The sequence below is a fragment of the Copadichromis virginalis genome, linkage group LG4 (assembly GCF_057382275.1).
Source record: "Copadichromis virginalis isolate Kocher_CV1m ecotype Utaka linkage group LG4, C_Virginalis_male_GT1.1, whole genome shotgun sequence".
NCBI lineage: Eukaryota > Metazoa > Chordata > Actinopteri > Cichliformes > Cichlidae > Copadichromis > Copadichromis virginalis.
In genome coordinates, this window is record NC_140621.1 from 1,074,353 (window position 1) to 1,091,086 (window position 16,734).

The 16,734-nt window shown below is 43.6% G+C and overlaps 1 protein-coding gene across 2 annotated transcripts in view; it reads right to left on the reverse strand.

Moving 5' to 3' along the window:
* The window catches only part of ap2a1 (adaptor related protein complex 2 subunit alpha 1), a 35,801-nt gene that overhangs the window by 17,523 nt on the left and 1,544 nt on the right, over window positions 1-16,734 (reverse strand). For both annotated transcript variants that reach the window (XM_085453038.1, XM_085453037.1), the window contains exons 2-6: window positions 10,428-10,639; window positions 6,972-7,165; window positions 6,744-6,873; window positions 4,700-4,801; window positions 2,644-2,903 (exon numbers count right to left, since the gene is read on the reverse strand). In XM_085453038.1, coding sequence (XP_085309164.1) covers window positions 2,644-2,903; window positions 4,700-4,801; window positions 6,744-6,873; window positions 6,972-7,165; window positions 10,428-10,639 — 898 coding nt within the window. The remainder of the gene's footprint in view (window positions 1-2,643; window positions 2,904-4,699; window positions 4,802-6,743; window positions 6,874-6,971; window positions 7,166-10,427; window positions 10,640-16,734) is intronic.

Genomic DNA, 16,734 nt, shown 5'->3' on the forward strand with positions numbered 1-16,734 from the left:
ATTAAGGGGCAGAGAGGAGGACGTTACTCTCAGTGTTGTTGAAGCATTTGAGGAGCACGCTGCTAGCTCAGGCGGTAGAGCAGGTCATCCACTGATCGGAAGGTTGGTGGTTCGATTCCTGGCTTCCCCCAGTCTGCATGCCAAATATCCCTGGGCAAGATACTAACCCCAAATTGCTCTCCGATGCATCCATCGGAGTGTGAATGTGTGTGAATGTTAGCTATGAAACACTTAGAAAGATGCGATTGTGTGAATGGGTGAATGCACAGGTTGTGTGAAGCTTTGAGCGCTCAGATGAGTAGAAAAGCACTATATAAGAACCAGTTCATTTACCCTTTACCAATAAAGTTACACAATTACTCAGTTAATTTGTTTATTATGATATTTTCAAAATACCACAGTTTTTATCTTGGTCGTATTTATTTTGTCGTATTTATCCGCCTTAAAGGCCGGTCTGTGGTGCATTAAAGACCGCTGCTGTAGACTATAGAGAACTGATGATTTTCACTCAGCATAGGCATCATCTTTAACTTCTACGTATGTAACGTTGTTAAATAACTGCGCAGAATAATATAAAACCTCTATGAATATACCATAAAGAAAGACTTAATCAGAACGTGGGGCTTTAAACCTGCTTCACACATACAGAGGACCAGACCATGACTGTACAGAGGTTCATCTACATATTTCTGTCTTACGATAAGAGGAAGAAGGGCAGTTCTAACAGTGTGCCATCCTTAGTAGTAGTAAATGTAAGAAATCTGTCAGCAGGGTTTAAATGAGAAGAAATCAGATTAACATTGTCCATTCAATGTTTTCTGAAGTGAAGAAGCTGCTTGGATGAGAAATGAAACATTCTGGGCTTTTCTATAGTACGCTGTGGAAACTGTCATTTAATCTATTAATGAATTACTTTGGTGTCGTTTGGTTACTGGAGGAGGAAAAGTTAAGAAAAACACATTTTAAAGTCTCACATGTCTGCCCAGAGCAGTCCAGCAGTCTGGGCTGGAGTCTGTGGGCTGAGTCGGACCCCCGGGCATACATCTCACACCCCTGTTCTAGCAGACCCTGTGCACACCCACCTGGGAGGAGATCCCCCGGACACCACCTGTTGTCTCATTAGGAGCATGCCCCATCGTTGTTAGGCATGCATGTCAGCACACGAGGGCCAAACACATTACCATGTAACATGTGAAAAAGGACTAGTATGCCATTTCTTCACTGGCTTTGTGGGTTGTGTATATATTACCTTTATCATGTTCTTTAGTGGTATGGATTCTCTTTGTATTCATAAAGTAGTCGTACTATAATTCTTACTAAAAATATCACTATTAGATGTATTAGTAAAAGTACTCCCCTTAATGAACAATACATAAATAATAACTGTACCTCAGACTCACAGGGCCCAAAGTGTGAGTGAGAGTGAGTCAGTGAGAGATGCACAGAACAATTTCAGGATGTATCCATGCTGGTCAAATTTAGAGGGTTTGCAGTTGTTACAGGCTGTGAATGTGCTGAGGAGATGATCTGCGTTTAGGTGTGTGTTGTGATGTAAATAAATATCGTATTTTGCTTTAAAGAAAATAGTTGTTGATACTTTCGTTTTGGGATTATTTTTGTGGAAGCCCGTATTAGTCTTTTTTTATGAGTTCGCCCTCCTTAAGAGCAGTGAGCTTGGGGGCCCTTTTTCCCTTATTTCTATTTTTCCTGAGTTGCACGCCGGTTGCCTAGGCCGGGGTGTAACATTAGTGCTACATTAGAGTTAAAATAGTGTCACATTAGTGTCACATTAGTGTCACATTAGTGCTACATTAGAGTTAAAATAGTGCTACATTAGTGTTACATTAGTGCTACATTAGAGTTACATTAGTGCTACATTAGAGTTAAAATAGTGTCACATTAGTGTCACATTAGTGTCACATTAGTGCTACATTAGTGCTACATTAGAGTTAAAATAGTGTCACATTAGTGCTACATTAGAGTAAAAATAGTGTCACATTAGTGTCACATTAGTGCTACATTAGAGTTACATTAGAGTTACATTAGAGTTACATTAGAGTTACATTAGAGTTAAAATAGTGTCACATTAGTGCTACATTAGTGCTACATTAGAGTTAAAATAGTGTCACATTAGTGCTACATTAGAGTTAAAATAGTGTCACATTAGTGCTACATTAGAGTTAAAATAGTGTCACATTAGAGTTACATTAGAGTTACATTAGAGTTACATTAGTGCTACATTAGAGTTAAAATAGTGTCACATTAGAGTTACATTAGTGCTACATTAAAGTCACATTAGTGTCACATTAGTGTTACAGCTCATCTTCTCTGCTGGGTGTTTAACAAGCAACACTGATGGTGCCACAGGAAACTGTTATCGATGACGAGCTTTGCTGGCTCACCTGTCAGAACTGGAGTCACTTACACCAGAATGTGTTACAAACATACACAGGTAGACTGCATGCACACACATCAGTAATTACACACTTATTTACAGTGTCATTACAGCATGAGCAGCACAGGCTGGCAGCCGACTGCACTTAGATTAAATGTGTGGCGCGAGTTAGCGTGCATTCTTTAAACTCGAGTGATAACAGTTCATTTCAATAATAAGTCAGTGAGGATGCTACAGACAGTACTCACCTGTCATAGTGGATGATAAGTGAAATAGCCTCAAACAGGATGGCATTTTTAGCATTTGAGTGCTGCACCTTCTTTGACTTTGGTGGCTCCTGGGCCTTATTAAGAATGGTCTCCAGACACTCTACCAGACGGCCCTTGACAGCACCATCTTCTGGTGGAGGGTAACACTGCAGCAAGCGCAACAGCTTGCAGGAAAGCCAGGGTGCCGGCACAAAATAGTAGGTGTAATCCTGCAGATCGGTGGAGGCTGACGAAACGATCTGGAGAACAAACAGTATTTATCATTGAGATGAAACCGTCTGCAGAGCATCTGTGTGGAAGCCTGCTCTCAACCGTGCAGTAAAACCTTGGGCCCTGTAACAGCAGAACCTTCCCGGTCGAACCCACTGGCTGGCCTTTCTGTGTGGAGTGTGGCTCCCCCCACAGTCCAAACACCGTCAGTGGTTCCCAAACTTTTTTTCCTAGGCCCCCTTTGTTTTACAAGAACCCCCCCCGCACAAACACATCCTCCAACCACACACGCCCATATTTTGCCCCGTTGCGGTTTATTTCACACCTCAAACATTTAGTAAACACATAAGCAAATACAAGTAAACTGCAATAAATTACAGGTAGTAATAAAATAAACTACTAACTCTTTTACGCTGCGTCCGCACCTACACGGGTGTTTTTGAACACGCAGCTGTTTCGTCCACGTAAACGGCGTTTCGAATCACCAAAAACTGAGATTTTTTAAAACTCCTTTTTTTGCGTTTACGTGTGAACGAGGAATACAGAGTTCGTCACGCAACGTCAAAGCTATGTGCCTTTTTCACGTCACGCTGTGGCCACGTTATTGTTTACATGAGATGAATTGCAGAATGACAGATAGAGACGAAATACTGTTAATCTGACTGTCTGCAGATTTACACGCAGTTACTGTCCCTCCATTACAAAGGCAGAGGCGTCACGGTGTCATTATTTTACATGTAGTTGTTTTTTTCCTGTGTAATAATATTCAACATTGCATCAATACATTTTTCAAAAAAATGCTTCTCTGTGCAAAATAGGTTTAAAAACAAACAGCTGTGGGATCCTGTTTGTCCGTGATTTGAACCGGGGAACAAACTGTGGCAGGATCAGCCTGATGTTATTTGTATCCCGCTGTAACTTGATTTAAACAGCCCAGCGCTGCTCCCGACGAAGGAAAGACCAATCCTGCAGGGAGACCTACCTCGGCACCTGTGCAGGTGAAGCCAAAGGGCAGATTTGCTTCACCATATTTTCTAGTCTTTGGCTTGGAATGAAGTTGGTTTGGAAACATATTCAGCAATGCTTCATCTCCTGCTTTGTGTTTGTGTGGGCGCCCCGTGCTAGCAGTGTCCAAGCGTTTTTGGGTTTTTTCCCTTTTCATACCGCACCCACCCCTGCAATGGCTCTGGGCCCCCCCTAGGGGGCGCGCCCCACACTTTGGGAAGCTCTGGGTTAAGTGGTGATTGTAAATTGGTGCGAATGTGGGGTGTGAGTGGTTGTCTGCCTCTCTGTGTTAACTCGTGACAAACTAACCACGAGTTGGGATCTTCTCCTAACTGATTTATGAATGCAGCACTGTTGATTTGGATCTGCTGTGCAACACCATCGAGAAGCTGCTGGTTCATTCAGCTCTGCAGGTGGAGGGTGCCTTTCTGCTACTACTGATGGAGAAGTGTACACGGCATATTTGAACAACAAACAGGAATAAATGAAGGATAAAAAACCAGTGTGTGTTTTTCACCCCTCTTATTCACCAAACGCTGTGTATTAAATATCCCAGATATCCATGTGGATTTACTGTGCAGGAGGCCATAGTCTGTCTGTGTATTTATCTGGGAGGCTGCCTTGTTTCTTTGCGAGTAGAAAGAAGAAGCGGCTTAAATGTAACGGCCAGTCAGCGGGTCCAACCCTGCAGGTTCAGCTTCAACACGTGACTGACTCGGTACATCTGGGAATCCTGAGCTAACACCGAGACTAATGAGCAGCATCAACAGTGAGAGTTACAAACATGAACATTTTACATACAATTGTTTCTGACACTCACCCTGCTGAGGCGGGAGACGGCGAGGGAAACGCACGTCTTAAACTCGTCTGGATTCTTCTGGCTCAGGCAGGTGATGAGGGAGATGGCTGCTGTCACTACACCCTAACCCCACCCACAAAGAGAAAATGAGTAACCGCACCGATTCATCACAGCGGAGACAACTGGTACATCACAACATGTTTCAGTGGCTCATTGAAAAACAGACAAATGCAGGCAGAAAATTTAATCATGTGAAAACAAAGTGCAGGACTCTGAAGTGTTACAGGGTTCATTCAGTCATTGTTCTCATTATTCTACAGTTAAAACGTTCCGGTAAAAACAAATACCACCGCTGCTTTGGCGCCTATACAGACTTATGCTGAGTCACTAACCCAGTTCAATTTATATTGTACCAAGTCTGAACAACAGCTGCCTCAACAGAGTTCATATCAGAAGATAAAAAAGCTACAATATCAGAAGGAAACCCAACGATCGCCCTGTGAAAAGGCACTCGGCGATAGTGGGAAGGACAAACTCCCTTTTGACAGACAGAACCCTCCGGCAGAGCCAGGCTCAGGCAGGGACAGACATCCACCCTGTCGGTCGGGTGAGGGGAATAAACTGGCCAGAAGGAAAACTACAGGGGATGTACAAGGATGTACCGTCCACTCGGTTCCTTAAGGAGCCTTTTTGTGTTGTTTGGCTAGCGGCACTGAAACAGCTGTGATGTTCGTTTTAGTGAAGCTCTTTATGAATGAGAAGAGTGTGGAGGAGAGCCTGGTCAGGTGACAGGATGGAGTCAGGAACAGATTTTTCCTGGTGTGGCCAGATGTACGAGCGGCACAATCGGCTGCTGCGATCAGCTCCATCTCATGAACAGAACAATCTTTCTTTTTCCAAGAACATCACACCACAAACAGAACTATGATTCTTAGCGAATGCCATCAGCACGTCTGCAGGGAAAGTAGGTTTGTGTGTGTGATGGGGTGATGGAGTAAGACCTCCCCAAACACCAGCAGCTGTTTGGCTGTGCTTGGGTTACTATAAAAGTGATCGCTTAGACTGATTTTGGTTTCCTTATATCCCACCGAGTTATGGTTCTGTCACTAGTTAGCTAACATAAACAAATCTAAGTGTATGTTACCATCAACCAGCCAACCCGATGAAGTCACGCTCAGCACTGGCACAAGATGGCGCTCAACATGTTTGAAAGCCTTTAAGCTCTGGGAACCACTCCATGCTCGGATTGGTTAGTTCGTATTCATCTCTGGCTCTCTTCCACAGCGCGTCTTTGGCCTCCTCATGTAACCACCAGTCACAGCAGATGGCCCCGCCCCTCGCTAAGCCTGGTTATACCGGACCTTTCCTCCTATTCAAAGAGTTTTTCCTTCCCTCCGTCACCAAGTGCTCTCCCACAGGGGGATGTCTGATCGTTGGAGGGGTTTCTCTACATCACTGTAGGGACTCACAATATAAAGTGCTGTTTTTGTGATTTAGCATAATGTAAATAAAACTGAAATGAACCAATGACACGTCCACAGGTGCTCAGCTGGGCTGAAAGGTTAGGATTTACATGACCTAGGATATTATCCTTCTTAGAGTATTTACTGAGTTCTAATGCTCTAATGATAAGGGGCGATCGTGGCTCAAGAGTTGGGAGTTTGCCTTGTAATCGGAAGGTTGCCGGTTCGAGCCCCGGCTTGGACAGTCTTGGTCGTTGTGTCCTTGGGCAAGACACTTCACCCGTTGCCTACTGGTGGTGGTCAGAGGGCCCGGTGGCGCCAGTGTCCGGCAGCCTCGCCTCTGTCAGTGCGCCCCAGGGTGGCTGTGGCTACAATGTAGCTGCCATCACCAGTGTGTGAATGTGTGTGTGAATGGGTGGATGACTGGATATGTAAAGCGCTTTGGGGTCCTTAGGGACTAGTAAAGCGCTATATAAATACAGGCCATTTACCATAAGTCACTGTCGACAGGAAGGAACACTGAGCAGAACAAGCGGCCCACGCGATGCTAAGTCCTCCACAGCATGAAGGGTCCTGCTGCTGAATGACCTCTGTGCTCTTACCATGTGTTGGTCGTTGAGTAAGTGCACTACACGGGACGTCCATTCACCCATCAGCACCAAGTCGGGAGAAGTCTTATAGAGCCGCAGCAGACAAAGGGCCGCTGACTGTTTCACACTGTCCATCGTATCACTGCGTTGCATCACATTCACAGTATCACAGTTAACAGGAGTTAATCTAAAATAAGTACAAAAACAACCCAACAACAGTGAAGCATCAAAAACACTTACCCTGCAACCAGTATCCGAGGGATCTCACTGGCAAAGGCTTCGGCCATCTCACGGCTTCCCACGTTCGCAATACAGTGAAGCGCCAGGCACATGAAGGTGGGGTTGCGGCTGGACAGGTCGTTCTTGATGGCGTTGTTGATCAGACGGATTAGCTCACTATTGCTATTCACCAGCACTGAGATGAACAGGTAGCCCTGGACAAATCCACATCGACAGTAACAGTGAGTGGCTTTCAAACACAGCGTCCCACAGCGTGTGCTCTGCATGTGTCACGATTTTGTGGACTAAGCAGTTTACACCAGCTGCTGTGTCACCCACGTTGTGTTATGATGTTAGCACACTCACAGGTTAACAGGAGCTGTGTCCCAAAACCTAAGCCGCATCCTTCGGAGGACCCGGCCTTTGCGGTCTACGTGGGCCGGGTCCTCCGAAGACCGAGAAGGCCGGAAGTGCGAGGCTGTGAAATTAGACGGTCTAGCCTTCAGATCAGCGTCACCGCGGTCTCGGTGGAGTTTAATAAACTCGGCCATCTGCTCCTTGCTGTCTAAAATATAACAGGACACTGGAGTAAACTCTCGACTGTCTCACACTTCTGTTTAATCAGTTTTCTGTTTGACGTTTAGTCAGCTGTGTGAAAACCACCCGATGGGTTAATAAAGTTTTATTTTACCTAATAACTTTAAATCTCAGCCAAACTGATTTACTCAGGAACCAATCAAACACCGAAAAAAGCCAAACAATAACATTTTTAAGTTATCTGAGTGACTCATATATCATGTTTAACCTGAGCAGCGAAAGACGGCGGTGGGTCTGAAAACGATGAAGCTGGGAGTTCGTTGTTCTTAGCGGCTTCAGTGACCCTCGACCTCCCGGTCAGCTGTCGAGCTGGTGGGTAACAGACGTCTCCGAAAACGTCGGCGCACTTTTGCAAATATGCGATGTTTTGATAAACCGAGCAGATATTTGAGGTTTACACAGATTCATTCTCGCCTGAAAATATGTTAAACGTTTATTTTGTGACCCAGAAAGATTAATAACAGTAATATTAAAACTAACTAGCTGCCGCCATTGTTGGAAACTGGAATGGTGGGCCACGAAGGACACACCCGACCCATCCTTCAAATTCGGGGAAATGAAGGACGGATTTGTCGGCCGCATTTGAAGGAGTCGACGAACTAGGACAGCCTTCATCACCTGGCTGTGACGTAATCGGCCTACAAATGCGGCCTCAGGAGGACGCGGCCGACATTTTGGGACACAGCGAGAGTATCAGGTGTCATGTGAAACTAACGAGCTGTGACACAAATGACCAGCTGACGCCCGTTATACACTCAGTATCTGCTGTACTGGGTCTACAGAGGTCTCTCTTTTAATAGAAACACCTGGATTAAGGCTTCATAGATCAGATCTTAAAACTATGTAAAGAAATGGTTCATCCCAAAATTCATTAGGAAAGCTGATCCCACTCAGCAACAGCAGTCACTGCATGTGTGCTACGTGTAGGGATGGGTACCGGTGTTCTGACATAAACAGTAGTAACCAGACCGAAAAGCAGCGCACATTTCGCTGCTTTTTTTTCCTGAGCTGTGACACACTTTGGATTCTAGCCAATCATTTTACGTTTCCGAGGATAGTAGGCGGGGCCAGGTACGTACGTTCTTTTAGAGCAGAGCTACAGATTAAAAATGTCCAAGGTGAAGCGGTCAAAAGTCTGGCTGTACTTCACAGCAAAAGATGCAAACTCAGCAGCAACAAGTGCTTTAAGCTGATACTGTGATACTGTCAAAGGAGGTAACACCTCGAATCCGATGAAACACCTGGCGACGCATAGCGTTTTTTTTAAAAGCCCAGAAATGCGCCGTATTTGATAGCTTGCTGCGAGACCTCACACCGTGCACATCTACTGCGGGTGTGGTGCCTGTTATCGGACCCGGAGCAACATCCCCAAAAACACGAAGAGTACAGTCCTGGCCCCTAGCCCTGCCAGTGTAGCAGAAATGATGAGGATGATGATGATGCAGCAGCCGTTCTTCTCTGCGTGAGTAGCTTAATGTTGTTCGTGTGTAATTTACGTTGAGTAGGCTAACCACGTTATTACATTAATGCATGTAAGGTGAACTAGCAAACATCATCATAGCTACATGCGGCTGTCTTCTTGTTTGATGGCAGATACTCCCTTCACCCTGGCCAAAAAGGCTAAAATGACCAAAGAAAAAGTGGGAAACAGCTAAACATGAGAGGTTTAGGACAAAGTTTGTGTTTTTTCCATTGTTTAAGCACTGCTTCCAGCCAAGAGTGATGCCATATATGCCCCATAGCTGCAGAAAAGGCTAACATTGTTATCTTTTTACAAAAAACAGCTGAACATGAGAGGTTTTTGGACAAAGTTTGTGTTCTTCATTCTTTAAGCACCGGTTTGAGCACCGTTTAAGCACCGGCACCGTTTCAAAAGTACCGGTTTGGCACCGGTATCGGATAAAACCTAAACGATACCCATCCCTAGCTACGTGTGCTCTCACACCTGCAGTTGAACACCTGCACCGAGACCCTTTGAAGCTGGTCTCAGTACGGCTCCAAAGGAACTCCAGAGCCGTTTGTTTATTGTGTGAACGTGATCCGAGCCCAGGTGTACGCTGCAACACTGTGTGAAACAAACCACAGGAAGTGCTACAGGTTTACACACTTGTTTGTAAACTTGGTAGAAATCAAAGTTCCCAGCTCGGATCAGGGTGAAGGTCTGGAGCTTATTAGCGGTCGTGTTGAGTCAGTCGCAGCAGTCACTTCTCAAACCACATGGATCCTGAATCATCCTTATTCTGCTAACTAAACATTTCCTGTTCCTGAGGAAACTCTCCACACCCCACAGTCAGGAAATGAAAAGGTCTCAGCAGCAGAAGGATTTGTTCTGCAAACATTTACTTCAGTTTTTTCAAACAGCATTTCAAAGAATACATGAATCCACACAGGGCTTCATGTTTTTTCCTAAAATGTAAGTATAAATAAAAACACCCTGGAAAAGCGTGCGGCGGTGACGAATCACAGCTGGTAGTGACGTGAAGTAAAGGACTACCACGTTAGCTATGTCACAAATAATCGAATTCTGTTTTTATTCAATAAAACAGGGAAATGATGCTGTCAACACTCTCACGTCTTATATCTGGTGAGCCTCAACGGGTCAGGGATCGGGTGTTTGAGTCCCTCCTGTACACTGGAGCAGAAGTGGGCCAGCTGTGAACGCTTGGTCACAGTGTTTAGTGGACACGTGAAAAGTGGAAATGCAGCCCATGTTCATACAGCACTTTTATACTGCTACGTAGCACTCAAAGGGCTTTTATACCACACACACACACACACACACACACACACACACACACACACAGTAGTGCAACACTTGCATGCATCTCACACACTGACATGCATTTAAAGAACAAGACTACAACGCTGTGAAAGACTTACAATCTGTTTCTCTGTGTACTTGTTGGAGCTCAGCAGGTTGACGGCCTCCATGTGTCCAAAGTCAATGTCATGGCCAAGCAGAAAGATAAAGAGCAGCTTGCAGACATACTTCTTCTTGCTGTAGCCATCCAAAGCCTTGTCCCCTTTGAACTTGGAGCGGATGTTGGCCAGCTCTTTATTAATCCGTTTGATCTCAGCCTCCTTGCTCTTACCTGATAAGGTTAAAAACACAAAGACACTCGTGTAGCATCAGCATTCAGAGGTGGACAGATCTGGCCACTGAAGGCAACTTTAAGATCGCGCAAACCAGCAACAGCTAATCGTGAGACCGTTTTCATTTTTCTTTGACTGAAACTATTTGACAAAATGTTTGGATAACTACGGAGCCCTGCAAGGGACATAGGAGAAAAAAATGAAGATGAACTTTTGAGAGATCTCACAAAACGTCGAGCTGGTGGGTAACAGACGTCTCCAAAAACTTCGAGCACTTTTGCAAATATGCGACGTCTTGAGATGAGATGAGAGAGCCTTTATTTGTCAGTTGCAGGTCTTTTGCCCACAACCGAGATGACAGACCTTGCCAACCGTACATACAACACAAACATCACATTGGGGAGACAGGTCAGGCCAGGTAGCGAGGAAAAAAACATCGAAATGTGTAACACAGAAGGATAATACAGGAATGCACAGATATCAACACACCACAGCACAATAAACACAGACAGCAACATGGGAAAGAGTTCCAGTGTGTGCATCAGATCTGGGACCGAGCAGATATTTGAAGTTCACACAGCTACATTCTCGCCTGAAAATATCTTTAAAGTTTATTTTGTGACCCAGAAAGAATAATATTAAAACTAAGCCTTCGAATTGGGACAGCCTTCGTCACCTGGCTCGTCACCTATCCCAGGACTGCAGCCAATTCCAGTTTCCAACAATGGTTTAATATTACTCTTACTGCGGTGTTAAGCAATGCAGTTGAAAAATTTGGGTGCACCTAACTTTTGTGCTGATGTGCCTAAGAGAAAAAGTTAGGCGCACCGGTGCAACCGTGGCAAAGAGTTAGTCTAGAGCAGCGGTCTCCAACCTTTTTTGCGCCACGGACCGGTTTATGCCCGACAATATTTTCACGGACCGGCCTTTAAGGTGTCGCGGATAAATACAACAAAATAAAACTAAAAAAAGAAGGTTTATTCATAACACACGTGAAAAGACCCAGGAAAACAGAGTTAACGATAAAAACGATAACAAAATAACCCTGAAAACTACACATTTCACACCTGAGCCTCAACTCTCGCGGCCCGGTGCCAAACGACTCACGGACCGGTACCGGTCCGAGGCCCGGGGGTTGGGGGCCGCTGGTCTAGAGCCCTGCCCTAGACTTGTATTTCTGACATTAATGGTAAGACGGAGGTGAGTTGTGTGCTTCTGTTTCTTAGATTGTATCTCTGTAGCTGCCATCAGCTGCCACGTGTCCCCTGCTGGGACTATACACACAGTCTGATTAAGAAATTCCTCATATAAGGAATTCCAACAGGTGGTTGGTCATGCATTAGTGTAGGGTCCACCTGATTTGGTGAGGGTGGATGTGGATTTTTGAAGCCTTGCAAGAACTCTGTCAATGTTTGTGATAGAGATGGACCGATCCGATATTACGTATCGGTATCGGTCCGATACTGACCTAAATTACTGGATCGGATATCGGAGAAAAATAAAAAATGTAATCCGATCCATTAAATATCACGAAAGCACCTCACAAAACTTGCAACACGCCGTAACTCACCTCAGAACGTTAGCACGTCGGAGCAGTATGCATCACGTGATAGCGCGGCTGTGGCATGCGCGACCTGTGGTCTGGATAGCATGTGGAGCTTCGCTAGCAACCTGGCATTTCATCTCCGACAAAGTTATCCCCGAGAGAAGTAAAGCAAGTGTGTAAGTCCATCTCTGAATGTTTGTAAAGCATTCCTGCGTTAAGCTTAACGAGCGACTGCCTCTCGCTCTCCGGCTGCTACTTCAATCGTGAAACTGCTTAAATGATCAGCTGATCGGCTTTTCTGTCGCGAGTCCGTCTTTGTTTTTGGCCCACTTTGCACCAGAAAGAGGAAACCAGCGGCTGAACAACAGCAGCACGTTTAAGCTTGATCAGCTGTTGTTAGAATGTATTTAATATTACTTTCTACTCCAGGATCTTTTTCTACGTAGCTGACGCTGGTAACTGTGCAGGGGCGGATCTAGCAAAGTTTAGCCAGGGGGGCCGATAGGGCATTAACAGGGAAAAGGGGGCACAAAGACATACTTTTCTTTCTTATTCTCATTTAAAATGTCGAGCTTTTAATAAATAATTATCTGACACCCAAAGTTTTAATTTGATGTAAAATGTATAGAAGTCAATTACTGTATATAGTGACTATTAAGTCTAATATATATACCCTAGTAAGCTATAGTACTTTTTCCTTTGGGAAGGTACCATCTGTGCAGTCTGCAATTCTGTTGAAGAAAGATGTTGAATCTATTTAATATTTCTTGAAAAATAATTGATTTCTGTGCATTTTTTTTTTCACACTGCATCAAATTAAGGTTGATTACGTTGATTAAGCATCATGAGGTGGAGCGTGAGGGGTGGTTCCCTATTTTTTATTTATTTATTTTTATTGTTGCTGGGAGTTGGAACCCTATTAGTTAGGTTGCTTAATATTTACGCTAAGTACTCTTTAAAATACCAGAATAGGGAGGATGGTGCAGGTTTAAGTTTATTAGATTGATCAGTATTGCTGAACTATGAAATATTTTTTTTGTATACAGGTATAACAGAATAGCTTTAGTGTAGTTGTTGTTTTAAACTTGAGTATGAACTTATACAAAATGCAGCAAGATATTTAAAAAACAGTTTTGTTGATTAAAAAACACTATATCGGATTCATATCGGTATCGGCAGATATCCAAATTTATGATATCGGTATCGGACATAAAAAAGTGGTATCGTGCCATCTCTAGTTTGTGACCAAGTCTAGGTTATCCCCACAACATGGGAACCAATGTAATCCTCTATAAAGGCTGTCTGGTTGTCTGATGGCTCCTACTTTTAAATTGCCCAACTTCCACACATCTTATGTGGTCTGTGTTGAAGCCACTGCAGCCTAAAGCGGGAAAAACAAACAAAAAGCCCTCCACCTGCTAGCAGATGTACGTACGGTATGAAAAAGAAACCCCTAGGAAACACTTTTCTCATCTTATTATGCTCACAAGATTTGAAACAACACTTGACTCCTGACCGTGACACTAAAATGTCCCCTCAAAGGTGGGTGTCCACAATATCCAGCCTTTCACAGCTGAGCGCCTCTATCGCTGGTTTTTGGTATAAAAACAAACAATTTTCAATTGTTGGGAAACAAACCCAAAAATGGAAAGTGTGAAAGCCTTTGTGTGAGTCTTCACCATAAATTCAACAAAGTTTACAGTGTAAACAAAGCAGAACAAAAGTAAAACTGAGAACCGCTTATTGTCCAAGGGGAACAGAGGGTCCACGACGGGCACTACGGCCTAAACGGAGTTGGCAGTTAGTCGTCTGTATGAATCAGACCTGCGACCTGTGCAACTGCTGTTGACCTTTCATGTTTTCTGTCAAAACACGGATGGAACGAGCTCGACCGACTTTATAATGACCATGTTTTTACAGCTATGAAGCCACTATGTTTCTGCAGGATTTCTATTGTTTTATCGCTCAGCTCTAACTGCAAGACAGAAAGCAGGAATGACTTTACTCCATTCAACACACTGTTAAAATAACTGTGTGATGACTCCCGTTGTTGCTGTTCTACTATGTTTCCATCAGGAACCTGTCCCAGCTGTCATGGAGTGAGAAGCAGGGTAGACCCTGGGCCAGGCTGCCGATCTGTATAACTAAAACTGAAGTGAACAAATAAAGTCCAACTGAAAGAGCGCCGACTGGACTGGAGCCAACGACTCTCAGTGTTACCAACAGCACCGCTGTGCACCTGCTAGCATGTTATTAAAGAAATGCATTAAAAAACTGAAATAAATACTGGAGGCTGTTTGTTAGTGTCGGTTTAACAGAATAATACTCTGACTTGCTCTCACTATCCATCCTTTATTCAATGTTCTGCACCCCAGCAAATGAATAAACTCTCGTTTGGACGAGTGTCCCCATGAAGTCAAACAGGCTGGGATGAGTGAGGTCAGTTAGAGAGCCTGCATACTGGATGAACATTCAGGCTCGCTCACCACTGATATTTGACAATGGTGTGTTGATAAAGTATCGCAAAAGGAAGATGACATATTTCTGTATCAATCTTTAGTCTCGCTCTGCTGTGAGCTCACATAGATGAACTGGAAGGCTTTGGGATGTTCCTGCAGAAAAAAATATCCCATTTTAAAATTGATCCAGTAAGATCCCCACGTGGAGTTTCCTCAAATACAAAGCCTCACAATGTTGCCAAATACCTGGCTTCAGCTGGGTTTAGGCTACGGCCCATCTTGGGACATTACACGACCAGATTTCACAACAACAACTTCCTGTTTCATGGCAAAATCTCCATGCCACTTTTACTTTACAATATGAAGCAACTATTGTTTTCAATTGGTGCCATGTTCATAAAATCGAAATGAACTATAAGTGCTTCGGCCCTATCAAACAGAACAGACACAACAGCGTCCTGATCATGATTTTGGCCATAATTAACCGAACATGATCAAACGATACTGAAAACACATGTTCTGCCACAACAAGCTCTCCCTAAACCACTGCCTGACCATTAGGGCTGAACGATATATCGCATTTGCGATAATATCGCGACATGATCAAGTGCAATTTTCTAACCGCAAAGGCTGCAATTATACTCTGGACATGTCCAAATTCATGGGCTGCATCCTCCTGAGGCCGCATTTGTAGACCGATTACGTCACAGCGACGTGCCGAAGGCTGTCCAAATTACTACCATATCCCAGAATTCATAGCGCGGCCCAGCCAAACTCCAGTTTCCAGCAATGGCGGCCGCTACTAAGTTTTAAAATTACTCATACTAATCTTTCTGGGTCACAAAATAAACTTTTAACATTTTCAGGCGAGAAAGTAGTTGTGTAAACATCAAATATCTGCTCGGTTTATCAAGATATCCCATATTTGCAAAAGTGCTTCGACGTTTTCAGAGGCGTCTGCTACCCACCAGCTCGACAGCTAGCCGGGAGCTCGAGGGTTACTGATGCGGCCGAGAACGGCACAACTCCCGGCACATCATGTTCAGATCACCGCGGAGTTTCGCTGCTCGGGTTAAACGTAATATATAAGTCACTTAGACAACCTAAAAATGTTATTGTTGGGCTTTTTTCAGTGTTTTGTTTGTTCGTGAGTAAATCGGTTTGGCTGAGATTAAAGTTATTAGATTAGATAAAATAAAACTTTATTAATCCCCCGGGTGGGTTCCTCCTTGGTTTTCACACAGCTGACTAAACGTCAAACAGAAAACTTATTAAACAGAAGTATGAGACAGTCGAGAATTTACACCAGTGTCTGGTTATATTTTAGATAGCAAGAAGCAGACGGCCGAGTTTATTAAACTCCACCGAGACAGCGGTGACGCTAATCAGAACTAGACCGTCCAATTTCACGCCTTTAAATTTTAATGGCGTGTTTGTGTGTGTGTTTATACAATTGCTATTATGTTTGCACTTTATGTGTAATGTTACTGACTGCAGAGATCAGTAAGATGTGTGTATTTTTTATTTATTAGTTTTATTTATTTAATATTATTTTTTAATTGAATGACTGTCTAGTAGTTCACAGATGTCGAAAAACTGAGTGTGGTAAAGCCACTGATTTTGTTTATGTATATTTCTGCAATCTGCACATTGTACTGACTTTCATTTTAATGTTTACACCAGGGTTCCTTGTCAGCACTTTATGCTCAGATGTTTGTAAGCTAAAAATAAACTATTGTGTATGTTCAAATATACTGTTGTGATTGAAGAAGTTAAATAAAAATGTCAGTCATCAATTCATGCATCACCTCATGTCATCATAACAGAGGTCTGTCTTCCAGGAAAGAACAGTTTAAAATTAATGTAATATAGTATTGGCCATACTATATGATGTATTGCTTGTCTTTGTTTAATAATACAGAAGACAAAGACCTTAAAAAATAATCGCATATCGCATCGCAATCGCAATATTGGGGCAAAAAAAATAGCAATTAGATTATTTTCCATAATCGTTCAGCCCTACTGACCATGTGCCTGCATTTGCCAATCACTGACCTAATTCGTGTTTAGTCTGAAGAAGTAACACTAC